At 37.6% G+C, this 15,305-nt stretch overlaps 1 protein-coding gene across 1 annotated transcript in view; it reads left to right on the forward strand.

Annotated features, from left to right (window-relative positions):
* PLA2R1 (phospholipase A2 receptor 1) overlaps positions 1-15,305 on the forward strand; it is a 126,492-nt gene that overhangs the window by 84,725 nt on the left and 26,462 nt on the right. The window contains exons 15-20 of the mRNA XM_064287449.1: positions 2,875-2,959; positions 5,544-5,676; positions 6,482-6,517; positions 7,100-7,257; positions 12,845-12,909; positions 13,176-13,279. Of these exons, the coding sequence (XP_064143519.1) occupies positions 2,875-2,959; positions 5,544-5,676; positions 6,482-6,517; positions 7,100-7,257; positions 12,845-12,909; positions 13,176-13,279 (581 nt within the window). The remainder of the gene's footprint in view (positions 1-2,874; positions 2,960-5,543; positions 5,677-6,481; positions 6,518-7,099; positions 7,258-12,844; positions 12,910-13,175; positions 13,280-15,305) is intronic.

The raw sequence follows: 15,305 nt of genomic DNA on the forward strand, positions 1-15,305 counted from the left end.
AATACCAGGTATTCTGCTCCAAGCTGAATGAATCTGGAGCGTTGATGAAGCACTTGCCTAAATCCTGGGACAAACCCAGAACTGTTTCTTGGGGAAAATCCAGGCTTTCCCCCCAGGTTTCTTTGTAGGACACCCCATAAGAAGATTTATAGGTAACATCTATCAAATTATTAATCTTCAGCATCTACAAAAGTGACCTTAAAGATGGGAGTCTGTGCCAACCTCTCCTGGTGTACGTCCCATTGAGTATTCTGTGAGGAAACATGGATTTATGGTCAAATGTGTTTGAAAAACATTGTAGAATCTTGGAAGTTTAGCATGTACATTAGCATTGTAAGAACTCTTAGAAAGAAGCACTTTCTTTGACCAGAAAATCTTTTTTTTTTAAGATCACTTATTATTACCCTATGAAACAGCTATTGCCTATAGGAATGCAGACCTGAGACCATGGTTCCCAGGCCTGCCTTGTTATCATACTCACTTGGGACACCCTTTAAGACAGATTGAAAAGTTTAAGAAGCTTCCTAGTTAATTGAATTATTAGCTAGGTATGGGACCACAAATCCAATTGATATGTGATAATCTACATTGTTCTAAATTATAAATTTACTTCATTACTTTGTTATTGTGTGTGCCCTCCACCGATTCCAATTTGTAGCAACCCGATAGGACAGAGCAGAACTGCCCCAAAGGCTGTAATCTTTGCAGAAACCAGGTCTTTTCTCCTATGGAGTCACTGGTGGGTTTGAACCACTGACCTCTCAATTAGCAGCCGAGCACGTAACCATTGTACTACCAGGGATCCTTTTCATTACTTTAGTCCCTTGCAAAACACACTTGCATATTCTGATCTTGGATTTTAGTGGGGCTTACTAAATGAAACAACCGCATGAAAACTGCTAAGATCAAATATCTTTTCCCTTCAGACTTAAAATTTCTAATAGAATTTAGTGGCAAGCATCTATCAGATTACTGATTTTCAGCCATAATATGTGGTTTCCTTTTTGCCCACTCTACCAAGAAAAAAAAAAATTAACCAAGAAGTTAAGTCAAATCTGATGCTTAATTATACCAAATGTATCAGTTCTCATGGGTAACATGTATGCCTTTTCCTCCTTTCATGGCACAGATTTTCTGTTTCTATTTTATTAACACACACTGTCTCTCTCCTCTCTATCACTTTCTCTCTCTTCTCAGATAGGTAGACAGATAGATCTCTGTGTGTGTGTGTATGTGTGTGTATATATATATGATAAAGGAGCCCTGGTGGTACAGTGGTTAAGTGCTTATCTGCGAACCAGAAGGTCCGTGGTTCAAACCCACAAACTGCTCCGTGGGAGAAAGATGTAGTAGTCTATTTCTGTAAAGATTTACAGCCTTGGAAACCTGATGGAGCAGTTCTACTCTGCCCTATAGGGTTGCTACCAGTCGGAATCAACTCCACAACAATGGATTTGGTTGTTTATATATTTATATTTATGGTTATATATATATATATATAATGTATGTATCTAGATACAGATTTCAATATATACATGTGCAAACATACACATATGTGGGAGTTCATTTAAAAATTATATACTTTTAGGAAATTGGTGGAGAGAAAATAAATACCAATTCATCTTCTAGGAGCCAGTATGTGCAGTAAAAAGATGGAACTCTGAATTCAGTGAATAAAGAATAAACATTATCAAAGCAGGGAGAGCGACATGGGTTTCCAACCCTATGCCCTTGATATTAGTGTGCCTGGGGTAACCTTAAGGAGACCATTCTCACCTTGCTGCAACCTTAAATGTAAGGTGTCATCACCACAATGATCAACTGGATACCAGTGACCCCTCTGATTTTATGAGTTGCATGGTACTTTAATTTTTATTGTTCCAGCAGAGTACCTCAAATCTCTGAGAATGGATGCTTCAGAGTGGACCTGCTTCTCTGCACTAAGGAAAATAAAGCATCTGTCATGATTTCTGGATCTTTTAAATCTTTAATTCTTCAAAATTATTCTCAGAAAATTATCTTGGTTAGATGGTTCACTGTACAATTAGGCTTTATTGCTTGATTTATTGAGCAGTGTGTGATTTGACATATTTGTACTCTGCCTAATAGGAGGGAAGATGATTCTCTGTGGAGCTTCTTGCCAAGTCTAAACCAGTGGTGACTGCTGAAGTTAATCGCCCATGGTTTGGACTGATTCACTGAGGAATTATTTATGTTAAGATAAATAATTTTACTTTATTATTAATTTTTATCTTTATTAAGTAGGGGTGGTGATTAACTTTCAGAGAAGACATGAACATTTGACAAAATAGCAAGAAATTAAAGCTATAGTCACACTCTCTCCCTGTTGCTACCGTGTCAATTCCAACTCAGTGACCCTATAGGACAGACTAGGACTGCCCCATAGGTTTTCTAAGCACTGGCTGGTGAATTTGAGCTTTTGGTTAACAGCCACAGGGGCTCCAAAACTATGGTCAAGTAGTTAAAAGTCCTTTAGGGAAGAGATGGTCCAAAACTTCTTACCAACTTGTTCTCATATTTTCTTGTCCCGATTGAAAAGGGGTTGCCATTCCTAATTGAGAAACCAGTATTTCCCAATATGTACCAATTTTTCCCCAAATGCACATCACCAGTAAGCACACTACACAAACCAAGAAAAATAGCATATGAGGCCACATCTTCCATCAGTTCACTTCATACCATTCATACTGAACACATAGGAAACATTCAATAAATGTTTGTTGACTTGATCAGTCCTGCCAGTAGCATCAGCTGTTCCCTGCACACACAGATACTTTAAAATATTTTTTAATCTTTTAGATAATGTTGTGGATTCAGTGGGGAAAGCAAAGCTTTTGTTTCTTTTCTTCATAGGACAGAAGAAAGGCAGTTCTGGATTGGTTTTAATAAAAGAAACCCGCAGAATGCTGACTCTTGGGAGTGGTCTGATGGGACTCCTGTAAGTCTTTCCAAGTTGGAGAAAAGGAGATAAATTCCAAACAGATGTCCCTGGAAACACTTGGTGAACCAACCAAACATAGTAGAGTACCATGAATGAGCTAAATCAAAACCCACTGCCATGGAGTCATCTCCAACTCATGGCAACTCCATGTGTGCCAGGGTAGAACTGTGCTCCATAGAGTTTTCAGTGGCTGATTCTCCAGAAGTAGATTGTCAGACCTTTCTTCTGAGGAGCCCAGGGACTCCGTGAATGAACTAGAACTTGGAAATAATGATCATATCTTCCTTGACCTTGACCAAATAAAAACAGCATCAGACCTTGAAACCAGGAGAGTTATTTCTGCAAGGTCCTGGGAACCCTTTGGTAGCCAGACAGTTCTGAGGCCATCTATGGAATCTCATCCTAAAAAGAAATCAAAATTTCTGAAAAGGCCCTCAAACCTTCTCCTGTTTGTCTCAGGCAGAGAAGTAACTATTCTTTAAAATAATATCAGGTGGCTTCCTTTGCCTTACCCTCCTTCTCTTGGAAAGCACCTGATTTCGTGGGTATGGGAAACTCGTCCATGTCACAGTGAAAAGGTGACTGTCCTGGAGATCCATTTTCAGTTTATCTCACTCTAAAAGGGTAGATTGTCACCCGTAGAAATACTACCTTCTTCTCAATCAGAGCAAGTTATTCTGATAGAAAAAAAAAAGACTTGCTTTTTCATTCAATCTCATACTAGCAAACCTTTATGAAGGAGAGAGGGAACTCACTTACATTTTTCTTTTCATCTGCAATGAGGACTTCTCACATTTTTCTCAAGATTATAGGGAAAAAGCTGAAACAGTATCCCAGATCAAAATGGATTCAATCCTAGGGCACATGCAAAGTCAAGTTGCTAAGTTTCACCTGTGAAATGGGGAGACTGATGCGCATTTAGTGACAGCTCTCATTCACTGAGCCCTTATAATGTTCCAAGCATTGGGCTGAGTGCTCACCTACATTATCCCCTTTAGTCCTTACAAAGACTCAGTTCAATGGTTATTAGGATGATTAAGTAGTTTGCCTAAAATAATACACAGAAGAGCCGAGATTTGCCTACGAGTTATCTGATTCCAAGACCACGATGTTGTAAGGTCTCCCAGTTGGCAAAATAATAGCAGCCAAGCTTTGAAATAGGTCAAGATCAGTAGGGAAAAGGGATCTCTAGACCCGGTACGTAGATGTTCAAATTTGTGGTTAAGAAGGAACTTTTGGAAAAGCTATATGCCTATCCAAAACCCATTGCCATCAAGTCGATTCCAACTCATAGCTACCCTACAGGATAGAGTAGAACTGCCCCACAGAATTCCCAAGGAGTGGCAGGTGGATTCAAACTGCCAACCTTTTGGTTGGCACCTGAGCTATTAACCACTGTGCCACCAGGGCTCCATACGCCTATAGTGGGAGTAAGAATAATGACAAAGGCATGCTAACTAAAAAAAAAAAATTAACTTTTCCACCCCATTACTACTTCTTTAAAAAGGGGACCAGAATCTGAGTGTAATTAGAGATCATCCAGGACCACCTACCTGTTTTGCTGATGAAGAAACTAAGACTCAGAATGCAGAAGAGGCAAAGCAGTTTGGCATGCTCCATGAATGGCAGCCACCACATGACACAGTTGGGTAGTTAACATCAATATGGCACTTGAAAAATGCAATGTGGCATATAGAAGTTGAGAATGCTAAATTCATTTTAGTAAAACACACTCATTAGTAATAGAAGAAGAATAGACAATTTGGTTCAGAATAAATAAGATAAAGCCATGAGCAGTTGACCAAGTTCCTCACCACTTCCCGCTAAACATAATGAATGAAAACTCACACTACTCTCTGAATCTGAGGTCATATGTATTTCATTTTGGTAAATTGTTGTGTGCTTGTATACATGCATGAGAAGGAGTACGAACAGTTTCAAAATACCCTCTTTTTTTTTTTTTTTACAAATTTTTACCCCAATTTTACTTGTAGTCCATCCATTCTTCTGCTGAATCACTTAATGGTTGAGAAGGTTAAATCTTTACTTAATATCCCTGTGATGTGATCGTTAACGGAAAGTGTTTTGTATTTTCCATATTAAAGCTAGCTGTGGCTTAAAAAAACCCCAGTGCCGTTGAGTCGATTCCGACGGCTTAGAATTTAGTTATTAGAGACTGAAAGCTTAGTATTTGTACAAATGAATCTACATCAAAGGTGACACCCAGCTCTAACATCCCTGAGCCTCTGAGAAGTTTATCCAAGAGGCTAGACTAATCCTGCCAGTTAGAAAATAGTGCAAGTTCAGAATGATGGTTGCATGTGACTTGCTCCTTCTAGAGAAAGAAGCAGTGTGCCTATTTTTAAGAAAAAAAATCCTTAAGAAAAGAAAAAAAAAATGCTAAAGGATGATTAGCTTGTTCTTCACAAAAGTGGAACAACTTTGAACTGAAATCATATCCAGGCATTTCTGAAGCTTCCTCCAGAAATCTGTAATTAGTTATAGGAAAGCCTTTCTTGGTCTTTTGAAACTTTTTGTGCGGGAGTCATCATTAGGGAATAATGAACTTCATCTGCTGCAGGTCGTCTCTTCATTTTTAGACAATACTTATTTTGGAGAAGATGTAAGAAATTGTGCTGTGTATAAGGCAAACAAAAAGTTGCTGCCCTTGCAGTGTGGTTCCAAACGTGAATGGATATGCAAAATTCCAAGAGGTAAGAATATTAATAAGGTCTTGGTTCTGTATTTGCTTTCTAATATTCTGTAGCACTTTCCCAAGTAAAGACTTACAAAGATCTAAAGCTTAAGCACCCTAAATCAGAGGAGCAACACCTGCATGATGAACCAAAGTGCAAGAGCTCTTTTGTGTGTGTATGTGTGGTAAATATACTTGTAACAAAATGTGCCATCTCAACAGTCTTCACATGTACAGCTCAGTGACATTAATTATGTGAATCATATTGTTCAACCAGCACCCTTGTCTGTTCCCAGTTTTTTCCATCACCCTTAGCAGAAGCTCAGTGTCCCCTAAGCGCTGAGTCCTCTTTCCCCCTGCCTCCTGCCTACTAACTGTTTTAGAAAAGAATGTATCTAAGGAAATGCATAAAAATAACACCAGGACAGTATGCTAGGTCAGTTAACTGGGAATAAGAGTATTCTGTTCGTATGGTAGAATATTTTATTTTGCAAGTACAGTCCAGAAAAAAAAAGTCACCTTGACATTAAAAGCAAGCAAAGTTACTTATAAAAATAATGAGTAGATAAAAACACTTAGCACAGTGTCTGACACTCAGTGGGCCCTCAACAAGTGTTCGCTTCCTTCCTTCTTTATTCAGAGGCCTTTTTTCAATCTCCTCTTAAAATGAAAACTACCCATATTCCAAGCATCACAAGGTACCTGTTTTTTAAATGATCTTTTAAAAGGTAAAGTACGAAATATTGTTTCTAGAGGTGTAGTCATTCAGAAATCATGCCTCTGTGAAGAAAGCTAGGTCAAAGTGTTTTGCTTTCACTTTGCAGATGTGAAACCCAAGATTCCACAGTGGTACCGACATGGTAAGAAAGGATCCTAGCCGTTCCTGAACTTCTTATTATATATTATTTACATAACATTACTGTATTATTAAATTCCTCCAACTGAGCCTCTCTTATGTGAATGTAGAGCTAATTGATTCAAATTAATAAATTAATAATAATTAAATTAATAAATGTCATTAAATATGATTAAAGAAAGCTTAATTCCATTTTCACAGTGCATGATTTTAAAATGTGTAACTATTCCTGACGTTTGAATACTAGTGAAAATGTTATATGTGAGATAGAACAAGGAAAACAAGCAAGTAATTTATACATATACTGTATATATCGTGTGTGTGTGTGTGTGTGTTGGTGTATACAGACCCCCACATTTGTAACTGGATCTCTCCACATTTAAAAAATATATGGGTGTATGTGTGTACATATACATATCAAAAAAACCAAACCAAACCCACTGCCGTCGATCACACACATATATACATATTTTTTTTTAATGCAGAGTGATCCAATTACAAATGTTGGGTCAGTAATAGCATTGCTCCCTCAATACCACTTCTTTCTCAATGGTTTTTGCATTGTTCATATTTGCTTTTATTTCAGATGAACCCTGGCTCTTTTATCAGGATACAGAATACCTTTTTCATACCTCTCCCTCGGAATGGGCCTCCTTTGAGTTTGTCTGCAGTTGGCTGCACAGTGACCCTCTCACAATTCATTCTGCACGTGAACAAGAATTTATCCACAGCAAAATAAAAGCGGTACTTATAATGAACCATGCAAATTCAGAGCTTAGCTCTTTCTTCTGTCCTGGGCAGGACTTTTTTTTTTCTTTTTTCTTTAACTTAACTTCAGACATTTATTTAAGTTTCATTTAAAAACCATGGATTGTTGAGAATTATTTGTCTTCCTGTTATAAAGATGAAGAGAACAATGGAATGTATTCTCCCTTAATCTCTGTAACAGGAAGGTTTATTGTGTAGGTCAGTCATTTTGCTACTCTTCATTCTTTATTAGCAACAATGGTGAGTAAGAAGAATTTTATTGCTTTTGCAAGGTGTATTCAATCATTCATTAAACACATTTTTTGAGAGTCTACTCTTCTAGGGACTGGGGCTCTATCAGTGCATAAAGCAGACCAGAATTCCTGCCCTCATGTAGCTTATTTATCGTCTAGAGTGGGAAAAATAAAAAGAGACTGTAATCAATATAAGTAAATAAAATTACATGCTAGCTTACAAGAAGATAAATGGGTGAGCCCCAGGGGGGGATATAAAGCACAGATGGAGGGCAAGGAGTACCTGGGGGTTGCATGGAGGTTTTAAAGTTTCAGATTTTGCTTACAAAAGTACAGTATTTTTAAGTTTGTAAAGATTCAATATACAGAGAATTGGTAAGGAGTGGCTTTTCATTTCAACTTAAAATAAAAAAGAATACCCTTAATCGAGGAATAGGGTCTCTGTGAGTCGGAGTCAACTCAGTGGCAGTGGGTTTTGTTTCTTTTTAGGCTAATTAGAAAGCAGAATGCAAAACCTGTTAAATAATGAAATAGCCGGTCAAGAAATGTTGTTGTTGTTGTGTGCCACCGAATCGATTCCAACTTATAGCGACCCTGTAGGACAGAGGAGAACTGCCCCATAGGTTTTCCAAGAAGTGGCTGGTGGATTCAAACTGCCGACCTTTTGGTTAGCAGCCTGAGCTCTTAACCACTTAGCCACCAGGGCTCCAGCCAAGGAATAGTGGGTATCAGGTACGTACTAAAAAAAAAAAAAGGCACTATGATATTTGTTAAGGACACAAAAATGCATGAGATACAGTCTCTGTTTTCAAAAAGCTCAGAAACAGAGCTGGAAATGATACTGGGTAGCCAGGTGAAAGAGAAAAGTGTGTACAAGTTACTAGAAAGTCATCAAAGAGGAAACACCTCACTCCCAATTTTCTCTAGGAAACCTTTGAAAGCAAGATAAAGCTTTTTCTATTTCTGTAATTTGACCATATTTCATGATCTCCAGGAGTTCTTTCTGGCTCTAGCATCTCTTCATATCTTTGCAATTGACTGTTAACATGAAGCTCTGTATACAGCACCCCAGGCTTTTAAGAGTAAGGTTTTTTTTCACTGCCCTTGGGAGTTTACCAATTCTGTAATTCTGTTTGATATGCAGCCTAAGAGGTTCAGGCAGGTCAGGACTGCTAACCATTATGATGGAAAAGTGGAGAAAGAGAAGGGTGAGGTGATGGTCCCATGGTCCCACAGAGACTGAGTAGCAGGCCAACCTCTGGAACCAGGATGTTCCCCACTATAGTTTGTGCTCTATTTGCCACTCTTCCGCTCCTACAAACGAAACACTCAACCCAAAACCATAATATTAAATGTCAGCAAATTGTGTCTCATGACCTCAGAAAATATGCTTGTTTCTTTACCCAGACACTGAACTCCTAGCCACACAGGAGACCAGGTGAAGGCCAAAAACCAACCCATGGATATTCACAAAGTACACATCCCCGTAAGAGCTGGCATTTGGCCGAGACTTAACCTTAGTGGTGTCAGGCACTATGCTAAGTACTTAATTTTTAATGGCATTTCATTTTCCCAAGAACTCTGTGAGAAGATTATTATTAGCCACATTTTATAGAGGAGGAAGCTGAGACTCTGAAGAAGTCAAGCAACTTGGTTACACAACAGCCAAGGGGTGGACTTTGGAAGTGAATCCAGGATATCTGATTACAGGGTCATTTAAAAACACTATATAGTGCTGCCTCTGCAGGCACAACGGCAGTGGCAGGGGCATATAAGATACAATGTCCTCATTATAGTAGAATAGTGTTTCTAAAATCCCTTCCCAAAAGCTCGCCACCAGCTCTGCATCACACATGAACAATGAGGGGCTCCTTTGGTCTTTCCAATAGAGCTTAGCTCTCCTGGGAACTTCTGCAGGTATTCTCTCCTCACCTTTCCCTTAATTCACTTCCCTAATCTTTGAGGGTTGGGAAATCAGTGGGAATGGAGGGACTAATTACTATTATAGAAAGAAATAGTAAAACCCCAACGGTTTAGCAGTTTGAGAAACCACAGCCAGTGCCATGATCTAGACTTGAGGACTCTCATTCAAATTAGACAAATCTTGTGATGTCCTATATAGCAAAATTGCTACCCAGCCTTTGGTCATATTAGCATAGAATGGCCTGTCAGTACTATGGGTGAGCTACTGACTCATCTTACACCCCACTGTGTTACAAAATAAACTTTTTGGAGGGTGTAGGATATAGAGACCAAGAAAGGGGACATGGGACCAAGGGAAAGGGTATCAATTTAGAGAGAAGAAGGTTGTAGTCATTAACAAACTTAGATTTCAAAAAAAATTCTTATTTATGCATAATTTATGGCTGTGTTGGACACTTTTTCTTGGTGACAATGGTGGTTATGATGACTAATTACATTACATATGTATGTAATGCCCTACTGGAAAGGGTCAGCCCAGGAGATGATATTTTATTCTAAGGTGCAGAACTAAATGCACAGAGGTCACACCACTCGCTTTTGTGGCACACCCATCCTATACATGCAGAATTAAATATCCTTAAACTTACTTGGAGCCCTGGTGGCACAGTGGTTAAGAGCCATGGCTGCTAACCAAAGGGCCGACACTTCAGATCCACCAGCTACTCTGTGGAAACCCTGTAGGGCTGTTTTACTCTGTGCTTTAGGGTTGCTATGAGTCTGAATCAACTCGATGGCTAACTTACTTGGTTAGCTTACTTAAGTGTTTTGTATAGCTCCTCTATAAAGAGTCAAAATTAGAGTTGTAGAAAAACAAAAATAAGATTTAGCTGAAGAGTGGAAGAACTAATTATTGAACAAGAAAGCTGGATACAGTTTTAAAAACTCTGAAGCATATTTTTTTTTTAAAACAAAATGTTTCCACTTAGGAAAAAGAATGAGTTGGAGTTTTCCCTCGTACTGTTCAAATAACAGAGAGCTACGAGGCATGATGACAGTGAATTTTTGTGTGTGTGTGTGTTTTAGGTGAAAGATTACAGCTCAAGTTAATTTCTTATACAAGAATTTATACACATAGTATTTTGTGACATTAGTTGCAATCTCCACAATGTGACAACATACTCCCCCTTTCCACGCCAGGTTCCCTGTGTCCATTCAACCAGTTCCTGTCCCTTCCTGTCTTCTCAACCTGCCTCTGGACAGGAGCCGCCCATTTGGCCTCATGTATCTGATTGAACTAAGAAATACTCCTCACATGTATTATCTTTTGTTTTATAGTCCTGTCTAATCTTTGTCTGAAGAGTGGGCTTCAGGAATTGTTTCAGTTCTGGGTTAACAGAGCATCCAGGACTGAGAGTGAATTTTTGGGAAGTTATTTTTTGAGCCATCTTGATACTCAGATTGATGCCTAAAAAGTAAAGACCCCGAGCTCCTTCAAAGTTGTGTGTGGCATGAACTACTGGCCAGTTAGTCCACTTAGCCAACATTTTTACGCTGGTTGTGCAATATTTTCATTTGGAAATCTTGATATGCTATTTTTTTAAAGATTTTATTTCTATATACTTCTAACGAAAATAAATCAAAATCTATTAATCTTCCTCCACAACCTAGTGTTTTAAACTCTTAAACTGATTTTGCTATCTTTGATGAAAATATTTTAAAAGATGACAGGTTGTTTTTCTTTATATCGCTTAATAGATTGGCTGTTACTGTGTTGCATTCCTCTTTGATAACTGTTCTTCCAGTATGCTGCTATTGTTAACTGCTGTTTGTGTGTAACAAAGCATAGTTGATATTATAAAATCCACGGTCACATCACATTCCTTTTTACCAAAGCATATTTAAAAGTCTTCTATTGTTGTGACTTGATAACTATACTAAAATATAAAACATTCATTTTTCACATTGGATTTTGGATATCTTCTAGATTGTCCCATGAAGTTCTGTTCCATATCACAACAGGTTGTGATATGCCATGCGGAGGATTACCATTTTATAATTGAGGTGGTAATAAATACACCACTTAAGATGTATAGTTATAATTTTTCTTTAGAGGTTCTTAATTGGGGCAGTGAACAATTGGGACATGCTTTCCACTATTGTCGCACATGAGACCTCTTTAGATTGAATGAAATTGTTGTGATTCCCCCACTGAGCTCACAGCCAGTCTCAATGGACTGATTCCAAAGTCTGACAATAGGAATCTAAATTCAGCATGTAAGAACACGTCCATGAAACAGCGCCTCAGGGATCCAAAATTACAGTTGCTCCATTTTGCATTATTCTCAAATGGCTGATATGGCAGACAGCCACACTTTTTAAGGAGCAAAAACACCTGTTTGTGTATTTGAGTGTTAGTGAGCTGTTTGGTTTTGTTGTATGATGACCTGAAATTCATGTGGAAAAAAAATTGGGACTATCTCCCAATAGTCCCAAGTCTTTACAGAAGAAGTGAGAGTGCAAACTTATATAATGCATCCCAGTTAACAGGCTTTTAGCATATAAAATCTAAGTTACATTTCAACACACACATACCCCCCCCCTTAATTGAGTATACTGATTTAGAAGTCTTAGAGAAATCATGACTGCCTCTTTCTCTTTTATAGTTAAAGAGGGAATTTCAATTTCTGGAGCATAAGCCCAATATTACATCTGTTCTAATGTGTGTGTGTTGTTTCAATTTTATACTTTTTGTACTTATGTCCATGTGATTAATAATAGTGTCAAATTAATAATGTATATAAAGGATAATTTTCTAGTTGTCAAACACTATAAATTCTGTGATATCTTTTGTTCTCTATTGTATCTGTTTCAATGAGGAGGGTTATAATACTTAGTTTAAAAGCTTAACAGTCATGCCAATGCTTAAAATTCAAAATCCTTGTACCACTGATGTCTTCGTGCCTTGAATTATTTTTCAAATAGATGTGATACATTCACTGGACTTCTGTAAATCACTGAAAGGATAAACCACTAATTTTTTAGTCAAAAAGGAATCCATCTTCTACTTTAACTTACAGTATTACTTTTTTAAATGCCTATTATAGAGTTAGAAAATTTACTTTTAAATACATATGGAAAGTTATGAGAAAGATACTGCATGCTGAACAAAACTAAAATTATTTTCAATGTTGATCCCAATTTTCCTTCATAATAAGAAGGGAATATTTTAGAATAATGAAGTTTCAGATTTTCTCAAGATGCTGAGCTTTCTCTTATGCTTCTTTAGATAATTGGGTAAAATACCGAAAAAATAGAAAGCTATTAGGGGCAACCCCATTAATCTTAATACTGAAAAGAGAAAGCAAGTAGAATAAATGCTGAGGTTTCTTTGTTTTGTTTTAAACTAGCTATCAAAGTTTGGTGTAAACTGGTGGATTGGACTTCGAGAAGAAAGAGCCAGTGATGAATTTCGGTACGAACATAGATTAATTTGCATTTAATTTTGTTTGACAGGTTTTATTAGCAGAATGATTGGACTAGATCTTAGTAATCAATTTGTTAAAAGCCTTCAAGCATTATTTATAACTTAAAATTTTCACTTTCCTAACCAAAGACATGAGTGTCTTTTTAAATTTAATAAAATATTATGCCTTCAATTCATACCCCAGAGCTCCAGGAATGGTGTTAGAGGTTGAACATTCAGAATGAGACACCTTAAATTTTTTAATTTTCCTACAGCTGGAGAGATGGAACACCATTAATATACAAGAACTGGGACAAAGAAAGAGAAAGACCCGTGAATAATCAGAGCCAGAGATGTGGCTTCATTTCATCCATAACAGGTCATTTTATTTATCTCTTTGTGGGGTTTTTAATACAAAGTGATTGTTTTCAGAAGTCTTAAAGACTTCTTTGTATTAATTCGGCAAAAAGTTTTTTGCTTGGTTGTTTTCTGTTTCAGTTGAATATGTTTAATTTCATCAGTCTTGGGCTTCAGGATGGTCATTCCTTCTATTTAATCCATGCACTCTTGTTCTTGAAGATAATTTACATCTGGGTAAGTCCTTCCTCATGAGCCAAGATGCACCAAAAATGGATGTTCAAAAATATGCCTAATAATGAGCAGACACTTCACCAAAGAAGACAGTCAGGTGGCTAACAAACACATAAAGAAATGCTTGTGATCATTACCCATTAAAACAAACAAACAAAAACTAAAAACCTATTGTCTTCGAGTCAATTCCAACTCATAGTGGCCTTACAGGACAGAGTAGAACTGCCCTATAAGGTTTCCAGGGAGTGGCTGGTGGTTTCAAACTGCCAACCTTTTGATTAGCAGCTGAATGCTTAACCACTGTGCCACCAGGGCTCCTCATTAGCCATTAGAGAGATGCAAATCAAAACTACAGTGAAATACCATCTCACCCTAACAATAATGCCACCAATTAAAAAAAAAAAAATGTTGGCGAGGTTGTGGGAAGATTGTAACTCTTACACACTGCTGATGGGAATATAAAATGATACAACCACTATGGACAATGGTATGGCACTTCCTTAAAAAGCTAGAAATAGAAATACCACATGATCCAGCAATCCCACTCATAGGTATATACCCTAAAAAAATAAGAGCCATGACACAAATAGACATATTTTTATGTTCATTGTAGCATTATTCACAATAGCAAAAAGATGGAAACAACCTAAATGCCCACCACAATGAATAGATAAACAAACTGGTGCATATACACAATGGAATATTATACAACAATAAAGAATAATGACAAATTCACAAAACATCTCACAGCAGGGATGAATTTGGAGGGCATTATGCTGAATGAAATAAGTCAATCACAAAAGGACAAATACTGTATGATACACCATTATTATAAAAAAAAAAAAAAGGTTTACATACAGAAAAAAAGAAAAACATTATTTGATGGTTACCAGGGATTGGAGGGAGAAGAAGGGAAAATAACTAACTGGATAGAAGACACATGTTAATATTGGTGAAGGGGAAAGCAATACACAACATGGGGGAAGTCGGCACAATATGACCAAGGCAAAGGAAGACACTGGGAGGAACGCAAAAATAAAGGACAACTACAATAATTTTTTTTTTTTACAATAATTACTATAACATAGATAATCCTGCAGCAGTAGTATTAACAAATAATAATTTATTAATGGATGCATCATTAGATAGGTATGCCACAAAGGTGTGAGAGAGTTTAAGGGAGCACACCCACCTGCAGATAAGGTTTGGTTGTGGATATTTCTACATACATAATTGTAGGTGCTGCATGTATATTAATATAGACAATAGAGCACACAAGGGACACAGTCATGGAAACTTCTTAGACATAACCAAACGTCTAGAGGGATGAAGTTCTTAGACTAGAAGGTGAATGAATGATCATAGAATCAGGGTCATCTATGTCAATCGGCACAACATCATTCATAAAGACAATACTCTGTATTCTACTTTGGTGAGTAGCATCTGGGGTCTTAAAAGTTTGTGAGTGGCCATCTAAGATACAACTATTGGTCCCTTCCCATCCGGAGCAAAGGAGAGTGAAGAAAACCAAAGACTCAAGGGAGCAATTTTCCGAAGGACCAACGGAACACGTGAACCACAGCCTCCACCAGCCTGAGCCCAGAAGAACTAGATGGTGTCCTGCTACCACTACTGACATTCCTGACTGGATCAAAACAGAGAGTACCAGACAGAGTGGGAGAAAAATGTAGAACAAAAAACCAAATTCACAAAAAAGACCAGACTTATAGGTCTGACAGAGACTGGAGGAATCCCCAAGACTATGGCCCTAAGACACCTTTCTGAAGTGGAACCGAAGCCATTCCTGGAGACCA

The sequence above is a fragment of the Loxodonta africana genome, chromosome 6 (genome assembly GCF_030014295.1).
Source record: "Loxodonta africana isolate mLoxAfr1 chromosome 6, mLoxAfr1.hap2, whole genome shotgun sequence".
Lineage (NCBI taxonomy): Eukaryota > Metazoa > Chordata > Mammalia > Proboscidea > Elephantidae > Loxodonta > Loxodonta africana.